The 13,503-nt window shown below is 38.7% G+C and overlaps 1 protein-coding gene across 5 annotated transcripts in view; it reads left to right on the top strand.

Moving 5' to 3' along the window:
- The window catches only part of ASXL2 (ASXL transcriptional regulator 2), a 141,407-nt gene that overhangs the window by 107,280 nt on the left and 20,624 nt on the right, over positions 1 to 13,503 (top strand). For all 5 annotated transcript variants that reach the window (XM_025867869.2, XM_073897087.1, XM_073897085.1 and 2 more), the window contains 2 exons: positions 8,137 to 8,300; positions 13,208 to 13,304. In XM_025867869.2, the coding sequence (XP_025723654.1) occupies positions 8,137 to 8,300; positions 13,208 to 13,304 (261 nt within the window). The remainder of the gene's footprint in view (positions 1 to 8,136; positions 8,301 to 13,207; positions 13,305 to 13,503) is intronic.

Raw genomic sequence — 13,503 nt, 5'->3', positions numbered from 1 at the left:
AGAAATTTTGATGAAAACTAGATGCTGAGCAACAGATGCCAATAATGAGCAAGCCAGCTAAGGCTGCAGAACACCAGAAAGAATCAAGAATAGCAGACATTGGGTGCCTGGGTGGCTCAGTTGGTTAAGCAACTGCCTTCGGCTCAGGTCATGATCCCAGGGTCCTGGGATCAAGTCCCACATTGGGCTCCCCCTTCTCTGTGGGGAGCCTGCTTCTCCCTCTGCCTGCCACTCCCCCTGCTTGTGCTCACTCTGTCTCTCTCTCTGTCAAATAAATAAAATCCTTAAAAAAAAAAAAATAGCAGACATCATGTATCATAGTGGGAAAGGGTGAAGCCTAGGGTTGAAAAGAAGAACCTTTTTTGGAAGTTAATAAGAAGCAGTTTGATGCCTCACTCTAGCAGGAAATAGGTGGTTTATTTTTGAAATTATGTACAGACTTCAAACTCAGAGATAGCACTTATGGCTGATGGCAGATAATGAGGCAGTGTACTGAAATCAGGAAAATTAAGAAAAATATAAATACTAATAGTGATCCTTCTTCTTGGCTTCCAGAATGTTAGTAGTAAGGCATATTTCTGTCACCACAACTTCCTTCCTCCCAGCCCCACCTATGTTCCAGCAGGAGATGGGTGGGTTGGTGCCTAAAGAAATTGAATAGCCTTGGGGCACCTGGGTGGCTCAGTTGTTGAGCATCTGCCTTCGGCTCAGGACATGGTCCCAGGGTCCTGGGGTTGAGCCCCTCATCGGGCTCCGTGCTCGGCAGGAAGCCTGCTTCTCCCTCTCCCACTCCCCCTGCTTGTGTTCCCTCTCTCGCTGTGTCTCTCTCTGTCAAATAAATCAATAAAATCTTAAAAAAAAAAGAGAGAGAAATTGAATAGCCTCAGAAGAAAATCTGCAGGCTAATTTACAGATTCCCAGCTAAATAGAAATCATCTTGGTCATACTTCTGTGATGCTCACCAGTCTATAAGACCCACCTACGCACCCAAAATTTCGAGACAGCCTTCTTAATGTGTTTTCATTGTGATTATTCATGATTACCTTTGAAGAAGACCTCCATCATGAGGCACAGAATCTGAAATACAGATTCAGAAGAAACAGACAATTCAGGAAGATTTAAAACAAATAACTTTAAAAACAGTAATATCCACAGAAAGGTAATAAAAGATGACATTGCATCTATGAAAGAACAGACTGCTATTTTAAAAATCAAAAAATAAAGAGTTCCACGGTGTTAACTAATAGGGTAGCCGAAATAAAAAATAACAATAGATGGGGTGCCTGGGTGGCTCAGTCGTTAAGCATCTGCCTTCAGCTCAGGTCATGATCCCACGGTCCTGGGATGGAGTCCTGCACTGGTCTCCTTGCTCAGCGGGGAGCCTGCTTCTCCCTCTGCCTGCCCCTCCCCCTGCTTGTACTCTCTCTGTCTCTGTCTCTCTCTCTGACAAAGAAATAAAATCTTTAAAAATAAATAAATAAAATAGTAGAACCATCAGAAAGAACAGAAATTGAAAGGGGGCTTAAGATAATAAGAGAAATAATAGAAGAAAATTCCAGAGAATTTAAAGTCACAGTTCCAAAGATGAGAGTTCATAGTTGGTGTCAAGGAACATGAATAAAAAGAAACCAATTCCAAGACACATTCTTTTGAAATTTCAAAACATCCAGGATAGTGAGAAGGTTCCAAAAAAGAACCAAGGAGAAAGAAAATACTTCACATACAAAGATGTAAGAATTGGAGACACCTAGGTGGCTCAATCTGTTAAGCGTCTGCCTTTGGCTCAGGTCATAATCCCAGGGTCCTGGGATCGAGTCCCACATCGGGCTCCTTGCTCAGTGAGAAGCTTGCTTCTCCCTCTGCTTGCCATGCTCCCTGCTTGTGCTCTCTCTCTCTGTCAAATAAATAAAAATCTTTTTTTTTTTTAAAGATTTTATTTATTTATTCATGAGAGACAGAGAGAGAGAGAGAGAGAGAGAGAGAGAGGCAGAGAGAGAGGCAGAGGGAGAAGCAGGCTCCCAAGGAGCAGGGAGCCCGATGCGGGACTCGATCCCAGGACCCTGGGATCATGACCTGAGCCGAAGGCAGATGCTTAACCATCTGAGCCACCCAGGCGCCCAAATAAATAAAAATCTTAGAAAAAAAAGTAAGAATTGGGATGGTTAACATCTCAGCAGCAGAATAGAAGTTAAAAGATGTGCAGCAATGCTGACAAAATTCAAAGGATTATTCTTTTTAAAAATTTTTTTTTAATTTTTAATTTTTTTAAAGATTTTATTTATTTATTTATTTGGCAGAGAGAGACACAGCAAGAGAGGGAACACAAGCAGGGGGAGTGGGAGAGGGAGAAGCAGGCTTCCTGTGGAGCAGGGAGCCCGATGCGGGGCTTGATCCCAGGACCCTGGGATCATGACCTGAGCCGAAGGCAGACGCTTAACGACTGAGCCACCCAGGTGCCCCAAGGATTAGTTATTCTATACCCATTTATATGTTCCAGACACTTCCAAACTATTAAGTGTGAAAACAGAATTAATATTTTCAGACTGCTTTATTTTTTTGTTTTTTAATTTAACAAAATTATTTATTAAAAAATAAGATAGCTGCCTGGTGGCTCAGTCAAGTTAAGCATCTGACTCTTGATTTCAGCTCAGGTCATGGTCTCAGTGTCATGAGATCGAGCTCTGGGTTTGGCATACCTTCTATAAGTATTTATGAATATTTTTAATCTTTGGCAGTGGAATTGATGATCAAAGGGTATGCTCAGTTTATGGCAGATATTGCCTCTAAGAAAAATGCACAAGGAGGACAATAAAGCAAAGAAGCTGGCACCCCCAGCAACTTGTAGATTAGGTTTTTACATTTCATTGCTTATATTGTGCCTGGTAATCTTTAAATTATTTTCCCTCCTGCCTTAAAACTCACTTAAGCGTCTTCTTGGGTAGCAGGAACAAATTAGATAGGTTCTGCACTCTGCAGGTGCCAGGACACCTGAGCTACAGCTCCTGCAGGACTGGAAGTGCTTCTACATCTCCATCATGTAGCATAATTTTCCAAAAAGCACTATAATTAAAACTTAAATCAATCCCAGAAAAGCAAGTGTTGGATTTCAAGAACTCTTTTTCCTTTCCTTTTTTTTTATTTTTAAGCAATCTTTATACCCAACATGGGCTTGAACTCACAACCCCAAGATGTAGAGTTGCATGCTCCACTGACTGAGCCAGCCAGGCACCCCCAGACTTCAAGAATTCTTATTTATTTTTTAAAAATTTTTTTAATTTATTTATATATTTTAAAAAATATTTATTTATCTCAGAGAGGGAGGGAGGGAGCATGTGCCCGTGCGAGGAGGAGGGGCAGAGGAAGAGGGAGAGAATCTCAAGCAGACTCTCCACTGAGCTCAGAGCCCAAGTCAGGGCTTGATCCCACGACCCTTGAGATCATGACCTAAGCCAAAATCATGAGTTGGATGCTTAACTGAGCCATCCAGGTGCCCTCACAATGAGTATATTTTATTATTATTATTTATTTATTTTTAAAGATTTTATTTATTTGAGAGAAAGAATGAGAGATAGCAAGCATGAGAGGGAAGAGGGTCAGAGGGAGAGGCAGACTCCCTGCTGAGCAGGGAGCCCGATGTGGGACTCGATCCCAGGACTCCAGGATCATCACCTGAGCCGAAGGCAGTTGCTTAACCAACTGAGCCACCCACAATGAGTATATTTTAAATGTATGGAAGAAGCTGTACATTTTGTGTAAAACAAAATTAGATAATTCATCTGAAATCTTTTTTAGTTTACATTGGTATAATTTGTTTTAACTTGAGTAAAATAGGGTGTATCATATATTTTTACATCCCAGATTCTATTTAAAAAAAAAACATAGCTCAGATTTTAAGTATAATATGATAGAATACAGCAACTTAACGTGGGGAAAAACAAAGTCAACTTTACCAAAATTAGAGGACTTAAACTTTAGGGTGCCTGGGTGGCTCAGTTGGTTAAGCGACTGCCTTCGGCTCAGGTCATGATCCTGGAGTCCTGGGATCGAGTCCCACATCGGGCTCCCTGCTCAGCGGGGAGTCTGCTTCTCCCTCTGACCCTCTTCCCTCTCGTACTCTCTATCTCTCATCTCTCTTTCTCTGAAATAGATAAATAAAATCTTTAAAAAAAAAAAGATAGTGAAACAAAAGAAAAAATACAATTGGCATGTATATTGTTATTTCATTTATTCAAATTAAAAATGTTATTTTTTTTTAAAGATTTTATTTATTCATTTGACAGAGAGATACAGAGAGAGAGGGAACACAAGCAGGGGGAGTGGGAGAGGGAGAAGCAGGCTTCCCGCGGAGCAGGGAACCCGATGCGGGGCTCGATCCCAGGACCCTGGGATCATGACCTGAGCCGAAGGCAGACGCTTAATGACTGAGTCGCCCAGGCGCCCCAAAAATGTCATCTTTGGTAGGAAGCCAGGGTTTGAATGTTGAAACCTTTACTTTTCATTTTATATATTTTGGTACTATTTCAGTTTTGGGGACATTTACCTTCATCTCTCAAATGCTTTTTTAATATCATTCAATTTGGGGGTGCCTTGGTGGCTCAGTCGTTAAGGGTCTGCCTTCAGCTCAGGTCATGACCCCAGGGTCCTGGGATTGAGCCCCACATCGGGCTTCTTGATCAGCAGGGAGCCTCCTTCTCCCTCTCCCTCTGCCCCTCTTCCTGCTTGTGTTCCCTCTCTTGCTGTCTCTCTGTCAAATATATAAATAAAGCTTAAAAAATAATAATTCAATTTGAAAAGTTTTAAAATATTTTATTGTGATTTCTCCTTTGTCCCAGGAGTTATTTTGAAGTTTTAAAAATTTTCTTAAAATATATAGGGATTTTTGGGAAAATCTGACAGCTATATGAATGAAACTGGACCACTTTCTTACACCATACACAAAAGTAAACTCAAAATGGTTGAAAGACCTGAATGTGAGACAGGAATCCGAATCCATCAAAATCCTAGAGATCACAGGCAGCAATCTCTTTAACCTTGGCTGCAGCAGCTTCTTTGCTAGACTCGTTTCCAAAGGCAAGAGAAACAAAAGCAAAAATGAACTCTTGGGACTTGATCAAGATAAAAGGCTTTTTCATGGTAAAGGAAACCATTGACAAAACTAAAAGCAACCTATGGAATGGGAAAAGATATTTGCAAATATCTTATCAGATAAAGGTCTAGTATCCAAAATTCTATAAAGAACTTACCAAACTCAACACCCAAAAAAAACAAAAAAATCCAGTCAAGAAGTGGGCAGAAGACCTACAGATGGCCAACAGACACATGAAAAAAAATGCTCAACATCACTCGGCGTCAGGGAAATACAAATCAAAAGCACAGTGAGATACCATCTCACACCAGTCAGAATGACTAAAATTAACAACTCAGGAAACAACAGATGTTGGCAAGGATGGGGATAAAGGAGAACCCTCTTATACTGTTGGTGGGAAAGCAAACTGGTGCAGCCATTCTGGAAAACAGTATGGAGGTTCCTCAAAAAGTTTAAGTAAAGCTACCCTGTGACCCAGCAACTGCACTGCTAGGTATTTACCCAAAAGATACAAACATAGTGATTCAAGAGGGCACATGCACCCCAGTGTTTATAGCAGCAGTGTCCAAAATAGCCAAACTATGTTAAGAGTACAGATGTCCATCGACAGATGAATGGATAAAGAAGTGGTGTGTATATACAATGGAATATTACTTCGCCATCAAAAAAAACCAAAATCTTGCCATTTGCAACGACGTGGATGGAACTAGAGGGTATTATGCTAAGTGAAATAAGTCAGAGACAAATACCATGAGATTTCACTCATATGTGGAATTTAAGAAACAAAACAGATGAACATAGGGCAAGGGAAGGAAAAATAAAGTAAGACGAAAACAGAGAGGGAGGCAAACCATAAGAGACTCTTAACTCTAGGAAACAAACTGAGGGTTGCTGGAGGGGAGGTAATTGGGTGATGCGCATTAAGGAGGGCACTTGATTGAATGAGCATTGGGTGTTGTATGCAACTGATGAATTACTAAATTCTACCTCTAAAACGAAGGATACCATATAGGTTAATTAAATTGAATTTAAATAAAAAATTTAAAGATAAATATTGGGATTTTGGGGGCACCTTGCTGGTTCAGTGTGTAGAACATGTGATTCTTGATCTCATGGTTGTGGCTTCAAGCCCCACAGTGGGTGTAGAGATTACTTAAAAATAAGGTCTTTAGAAAAAATATATATATTTTATGTTTCTGTTTTGAACTTTTAACTGAAATACCTAATAGTCAGAGATCATGCACATTATGATAGCTCTGCCTCTGTATAGTGATAAACAACAGATTCTGAAGCCACAGCACTGGGTTCAAATTCCTGCACTGTAACTTAATAGTATAATTTTGGGCCAGTTTCTTACCAGGTCTGGGCCTCATTTTCTTCATCTGTGAAATGTACAATAATAGTGTCTTACTTCATAGGGTTATTTGAAAAATAAATGAATTAACACATGTCAATGTTTAGAATAGTGCCTGGCACTGATGAAGCCTTATAGAAATGTTTGCTGCTGCTATTATTGATCATTATATGAAATTTACTGAGACGTGATTGTGTTCATTCCTGATTATTTTATCCCCATCTTTACAATCACATTCTTTATTTCTTTAATCATTTTATGCAGCGCTGTTCTGTATTTTATCTGTGACAGTTTCAGTGATAGTACTTTTAGGTCTAAACCTTTTATTTTTGATTTCTATTGACTCTGTCATAGTGCATGTCTGCTGGCTTGTCAGGGTAGTCTGTGTGAGATAGTGCTGGATTTTAATTTGTAGGAATCCTATGGGCCTAATTTAAGGGAAATCCTTTCCTCTTAAGAGAGATTACTTTTGCTTCACCTTCAGCCAGGAACAGAGGTTATTCATATTCAAGATTGTGTAGCCTTGTGCATGTATTTCTAAATTAAAATTACTGGGTCTTAGATTCCTATGCACATTAAATTTTGCAGTATATCATCAAATTTTCTTCCAGTAAGATTATATTAATTTGAGACCCATCAGCAGTATTTGACAGTTGTCTTTACTTTTTCTCTGTGTAATCTCAGCACTGTATTGCATTTGGCATGCCATATTGCAATGGCATACAAAATTGCCATTTTGATAGACAAAAAAATGTTCATTGGTTTAACTGGCATTTAAAAAATACTAATACTGTAGCATCTGTTTATGGTTAGTCAAATATGAATTACCTGTAATTCCCTGTGCTCGTTTTTCTCATGGTGGTACTTCTTTTTCATATTGATTTATAGATGCACTTAAAAATTTTTTTAAATATCTATCTACCGATCTATTTATTAAAGTAAGCTCTGCGCTCAGTGTGGGGCTTGAACTCATGACCCTGAGATCAAGAGTCACATGTTCTACCAACTGAGTCGGCCAGGCACATTTATTTATTTATTTAAAAAGGTTTTATTTATTTATTTGAGAGAGAGTACACAAGCGGTGGTGGGGGGACGGAGGCACAGAGGGAGAAGGAGAAGCGGACCCCCTGCCGAGCAGGGAGCCCATGCAGGGCTCTATCTCAGGACCTTGAGATCATGACCTGAGCCGAAGGCATACGCTTAACCGACTAAGCCACCAGGCGCCCCTAGATGCACTTTTAATATGAAAAATCGTAAAGTTTTGTCATGATTTGCAAATGTTTTTGGCAAGTTAGTCTTGTTATAATATTTTTTGTCATTTACATTTGAAGACTTTGTGTACTCAATTCTGTCAGTCATTTGAAAGACTATAACCTTTTGATTGTGACTAAGTTTCTTGAAACCACTAAGGTATTCAGTCACAACATTTTAGGTAATCAAAATTAAAATTGATGAAAAAATTCTGATGGCAAAGGAAAAAGGATCTCAGTATGGTACATATATAGATTTGAATTTTTCTGGATTTTTTGGATCATTTTGTGTATGTGTCATGCCTTGCTTTTATTAGTCTTAGAAGAAATTTCTAAAACCTTTAAGTGTTCCGTTCTTCACAGTCTGATATTTAAGGTAGTTACAACTGTGCTTTTTACAAGAATGTAAAGGAGGCCCAAATGATTCTTTTCCCCTATTTTTGTAGGGCAAATGAAAAGGACTAAGTGTGCTGAAATTGATGTTGAGACACCAGACTCCATTCTGGTTAATACAAATCTACGAGCACTGATCAACAAGCACACCTTTTCAGTCCTTCCTGGAGATTGCCAACAGCGACTGCTTTTACTTCTTCCAGAGGTGGATCGACAGGTGCGTTATTTTCAAGCATAAGCAGTTTTTAAAAAACCTTCTGAGGCTTTCTTCACTCATCCCCTTTAACACTCCTTAAGACTTTTTAAATAGCTTTTTATTAGCTATTTATTTTAAATAGCTTTACTTGTAAAGAAGTGGTATCAAAGGTACTAAGACAAGAGATAAGAATATTTTTATGTAAGTGTTCTTAATAGTTTTGCCCTGTAAGTCTTAGAAAAGAAAAAACTGTCTTATCAGAATGTCAAGATTATGGCATAAAATTTGTGTAGCTATCATATTAGGAGGTCAGGTATTCATTGAATACAGTCCAGGAGGAAGAGTTGTCTTGTTTAAGACATTTAACAGGGATTTTTTTTTTTTTATTAAAGATTTTATTTATTTATTTGACAGAGAGAGACACAGCGAGAGAGGGAACACAAGCAGGGAGAATGGGAGAGGGAGAAGCAGGCTTCCCGCGGAGCAGGGAGCCCGATGCGGGGCTCGATCCCAGGACCCTGGGATCATGACCTGAGCTGAAGGCAGACGCTTAACGACTGAGCCACCCAGGCGCCCCTAACAGGGATTTTTTTAATGGATTTTTTGAAGGGAGAATGAATGTTAATTATTTTCATTCTTTTGTTAGTTTTTTTTTTTTAAAGATTTTATTTATTTATTTATTTGACACAGAGAGAGAGACAGCGAGAGAGGGAGCACAAGCAGGAGGAGTGGGAGAGGGAGAAGCAGGCTTCCTGCTGAGCAAGGAGCCCAATGTGGGGCTTGATCCCAGGACCCTGGGATCGTGACCTGAGCCGAAGGCAGCAGTCGCTTAACGACTGAGCCACCCAGGCACCCCCTTCTGTTAGATTTTTAAAAAATAGAAACATTTATTATTTTCATAATAAAGAACTTTAAACACCCAATAAATTATACTCCTAAAAAAAAGATAGCTAGAAGAAATTCCAAAGTTTTGGGACAGTCTGGGTAGGGACCGGAGAGATTTAGGTTGGTCAGGAATAAGGTCAAGATCTGAGACCTAGGCTTTTATCTAGGAAAGAGTGACTAGCAAGTCACTCCCCCTTCTGATCATCTCTTTCCTCCTCTACAAAAGGAAGATAGGACCATTATGATTTTCTAAGGTTTATTCAGTTCTGAGGGGTTTTTTATTCATTATTATTTCCAAACACATACCGTGTTCTAAATAATCTGATAGGCCCTCCCCTTTTTTCCTAATCATTATAAAAACAAGATGAAAGAGAGGTTTTTTTCCCTAGTTTACAGTAAGAAAACTAGATTTATACCCTGGTTTGTGGTAAGAGATTAAAGGAGAGTAAGTAAGTTATACACATCATCCAAGCTAATTGACTATGGCAAAAGAATATTTCTAATTCTGAAAATTATCTTTCTATTAAACTGTATTGATACTAGTTTCAGTTGCATTATGATGTGAATTAGCACATAGGAAAGCAGGCCAGATTCCATTTCCAGTGAGACCAAGTAAAGTCAGGTACACTACCAGCAAAAGGGCAAAGAAGTAAGTAAAGCTGATCCTTCCCAACTACTGCTTTTCCCTCCTTAAAACTTCTTGGGGAAATTACAGTTTTTGGGATGTTCACCTTTTGGTTCGAACAAGTTAGGAGGCTGATGTTTCTGCAGAGTTTTTAAAGAACTTCTCATTGGGGATTGCTCTCGTCTTTTTTATTTTTATTTTTTAAAGATTTTATTTTATTATTTATTTGAGAGAGAGAGAATGAGAGATAGCACGAGAGGGAAGAGGGTCAGAGGGAGAAGCAGACTCCCCACAGAGCAGGGAGCCCGATGTGGGACTCGATCCTGGGACTCCAGGATCATGACCTGAGCTGAAGGCAGTCGCCCAACCAACTGAGCCACCCAGGCGCCCGCTCTCGTCTTTTTTAAAGGCTTAGGTTATTAGGTTGGGAATAAGATAGGACCTAACTGAAAGCCTATTTCTAGAACTCTAGTGCAAGTTTCTTAGAACTGTCTCTCTCTCTTTTTTTTTTTAAGATTTTATTCATTTGACAAAGACACAGTGAGAGAGGGAACACAAGCAGGGGGAGTGGGAGAGGGAGAAGCAGGCTTCCAGCCGAGCAGGGAGCCCGATGCGGGGCTTGATCCCAGGACCCTGGGATCATGACCTGAGCCGAAGGCAGACGCTTAATGACTGAGCCACCCAGGCACCCCAGAACTGTCTTTTGACTAATGGCTCTTATCCTCTCTCAGAAGAAGGATTGCTACATAAAATTTTAGAATGAGGGGCGCCTGGGTGGCTCAGTTGGTTAAGCAACTGCCTTCGGCTCAGGTCATGATCCCAGCATCCCGGGATCGAACCCCCACATCGGGCTCCCTGCTCAGCAGGGAGTCTGCTTCTCCCTCTGACCCTCTTCCCTCTCGTGCTCTCTATCTCTCATTCTCTCTCTCTCAAATAAATAAATAAAATCTTAAAAAAAAAAGATTTAAAAAATAAAATTTTAGAATGAAAAGAGACCTTATAAGTTATCTATTCAATTTCCCATGGAGTACAGTCGTGTGGGGAATTCTTAATAGGACGTTACTTGGCCTTTTTTGAGTATGGTGAGAACGCACAGTAAGAAATAATGTCCTTATATATAGAAGTATGGAGCTTGAATCAACTTCACTGTCAGATGCAATTTAGAGTGTTTTTAGAATCCTGGTTGTTACTAGGATGAAACATTGAACACCATATTTCATTGTATGGATTGCCCAGCCATGAAGTAAAAATAATTGAGACCAGAGAAAAGAATATAGGAGGGGAGTGGATTAAAGCACCTCTCTAAATATATTTAAAGGTCTGTCGTATTAAAGAGGTAAACTTTTTTGTTTCTCCAGAAAGCAGATGTGAAGTTAAAATAACATTTTTTTTTAACAGCTGTAGCTGTTAAAATGGCTTGGCTTGTGATGGATTACCTTACTCATCACTGGACTATTCAAGCTTCAGTTGGATGACCTGTTCTGATAGGGAAGACCGTTACCCCTCTGCCAACTCTATAGAGTGCAAATTGGCAGTCAGCAAACCTGGACCAGTTTTGGCCAACTGCCTATTTTTGTAAATAAATCTTTATTGGCATACATCCACCTTCATTAGTTTACATGTGGTATATAGCTGTTCGTGCAGCAATGGTGGTGGTACGTGGTTGCAGCAGAGCCCCGGGGCCTTCAAAGCCTAAAATAATGGCAATCTCTCCTTTGACAGAGAAAGTTCACCAATTTCTGCCCTGGAGCTGGGGGTGGGGAGATAACGTGGGCCCAGGTAGGTGTAGAAAGTGAAGTTGGTTGAGAAGAGTTCCTCAATCCCTAGGATGTCCCAATAGTTACTTAAATTTTCTTCAGAAAATTGTTTTTGACTTAAAGGTTACATTTAAGTTTTTAATACACCTAGAATTATTTTTTGTATTGCTCTGAAATTGGGCTTCAACTTTATTTTCTACTTAATAGCCAGTTGTTTCACCACTACATATTTAATATAACCATCTTTTTCTCACAATTTGAAATACCATCTTCATTATATATTCTATGCAGTTACATGCAGTATGTGTTTATGCGTACACTCCACTCTTACACTCATTTCTTCATTCTAATGTTACTAATAATAGTTTTGACTGCAGTGGCTTTGTGTGTGATATGTTTAATAATTGGAAAGGCGATTTTTCTTATTTTTTCCTTACGAATTTTAAAATAATTTTGTTAAAAAAATATAAAATCGTTTTGTTAATGAAAAATCTGCATAGGGGTTCTGATTGGAATGTAGATAATAACTATGGGGAGAATGTCAGTTTTATTAAGCTTTTCTATCTAAATTTTTTTCAGATCTTGTGTTTTATGTCCTTAAATAAGATTTATGGTTCTAAACCAAGATAGGAAATCCAGAATCTCTAATAGAATCTTAAAACCTTTTGGCAAGACATCACAAATCAAGTCAGTGGGCAGATAAATTAGGGGAAATTTTTTAGCATATGTGACAGTTTTACTATGAATAATATGTAAAGGATTCTCACAAATTGATAATAAAAATAAGCAGCCTTATAGAAAAATGTGCAAAATGATAAGAATTTCACAAGGTGATAAATCTAAATATTTAATAAACATGCAAAAAGGTGAACAAAACTCCAGTAGTCAAGATAAAGGAAATTTTTACCATTTCAAACCCATTAGACTGGCAAAAATTAAATAATTTAGTTAACAAATATTGTTCACGGGATAAAGAGTACACTCATATATTTCATAGAAATATGAATTATAGTCTTTTTGGAAAATAACAGTACCTTACAGGCACAGATATTTCTTTGCTTTTAGAATTTATTCCACAGAAATAAAAGCCCTAGTATATTCATCTTTGCCAGAATGCTAATATTGCAGTGTGGTTGATTATGGGAAAACAGTGGAAACAAGGTTCATGTTTATGGTTAAGAAACTGGCAAATGAATTAAGGTGCATGCATCCAATGAAATAATATGCAGCTATTATAAAGGAATAGCTAACACTATGCCACTTGACTTGGAGAGAAGTACACAATGTATTACGTGAGAAACATAAGATTCAGAGCTTGGTCTGGAGCTTGGTCACAGTTTTATAAAACAAATAATAAACCTCTCAGGAAAAAACTTCTTGCATGTAGATTTATTTGTTTTTGGATGATTCTTTGAGTATAATTAATGGGGAATGGAATTGAAAGTAGAAGAAGGAGGAGCGGTAAACAGGAAATAAATTTATTAGAAAAAATGATATATTACAAAATAGAAGTATCCATAATAAGCAGCATGGTATGATATAGTCATGTTTCTATAAAATTAAATGTATATACATTCTTCTCTAAAATGAAAGAAAGTTCAGTTCCACATGATACATTTGGTTTTCTTTGTAAGCTTCTCTTGGCTTATTCTTTGACCCAGGTTGGTCCCGATGGTCTGATGAAGTTAAATGGCTCAGCCCTTAACAATGAGTTCTTCACTTCAGCAGCCCAAGGCTGGAAGGAAAGACTCTCAGAAGGTAAGTGTTCAACCTTATGTGCCTCCTAGATCGTATATGTACTTGGAGCTACTTTGAGGGCAGATTGGCACCTCTGTGCCTCAGTGAGTTTTTGAGCTAAGGATGCGATGTTTCCATAGGGTAGAACTAGCTATCCTGTGTGAAACACATATACTGACTTTTTTCTGGAGCCTGTGTAACCAGGTCTGGTTCCAGATGG

This window comes from Callorhinus ursinus, unplaced genomic scaffold, assembly GCF_003265705.2.
Source record: "Callorhinus ursinus isolate GAN/ISIS: 27379988/994484 unplaced genomic scaffold, GSC_fseal_2.0 scaffold10, whole genome shotgun sequence".
NCBI classification, from domain to species: domain Eukaryota; kingdom Metazoa; phylum Chordata; class Mammalia; order Carnivora; family Otariidae; genus Callorhinus; species Callorhinus ursinus.
The sequence above is the reverse complement of the archived record's forward strand: the minus strand, read 5'-3'. Positions and strand labels throughout refer to the sequence as shown.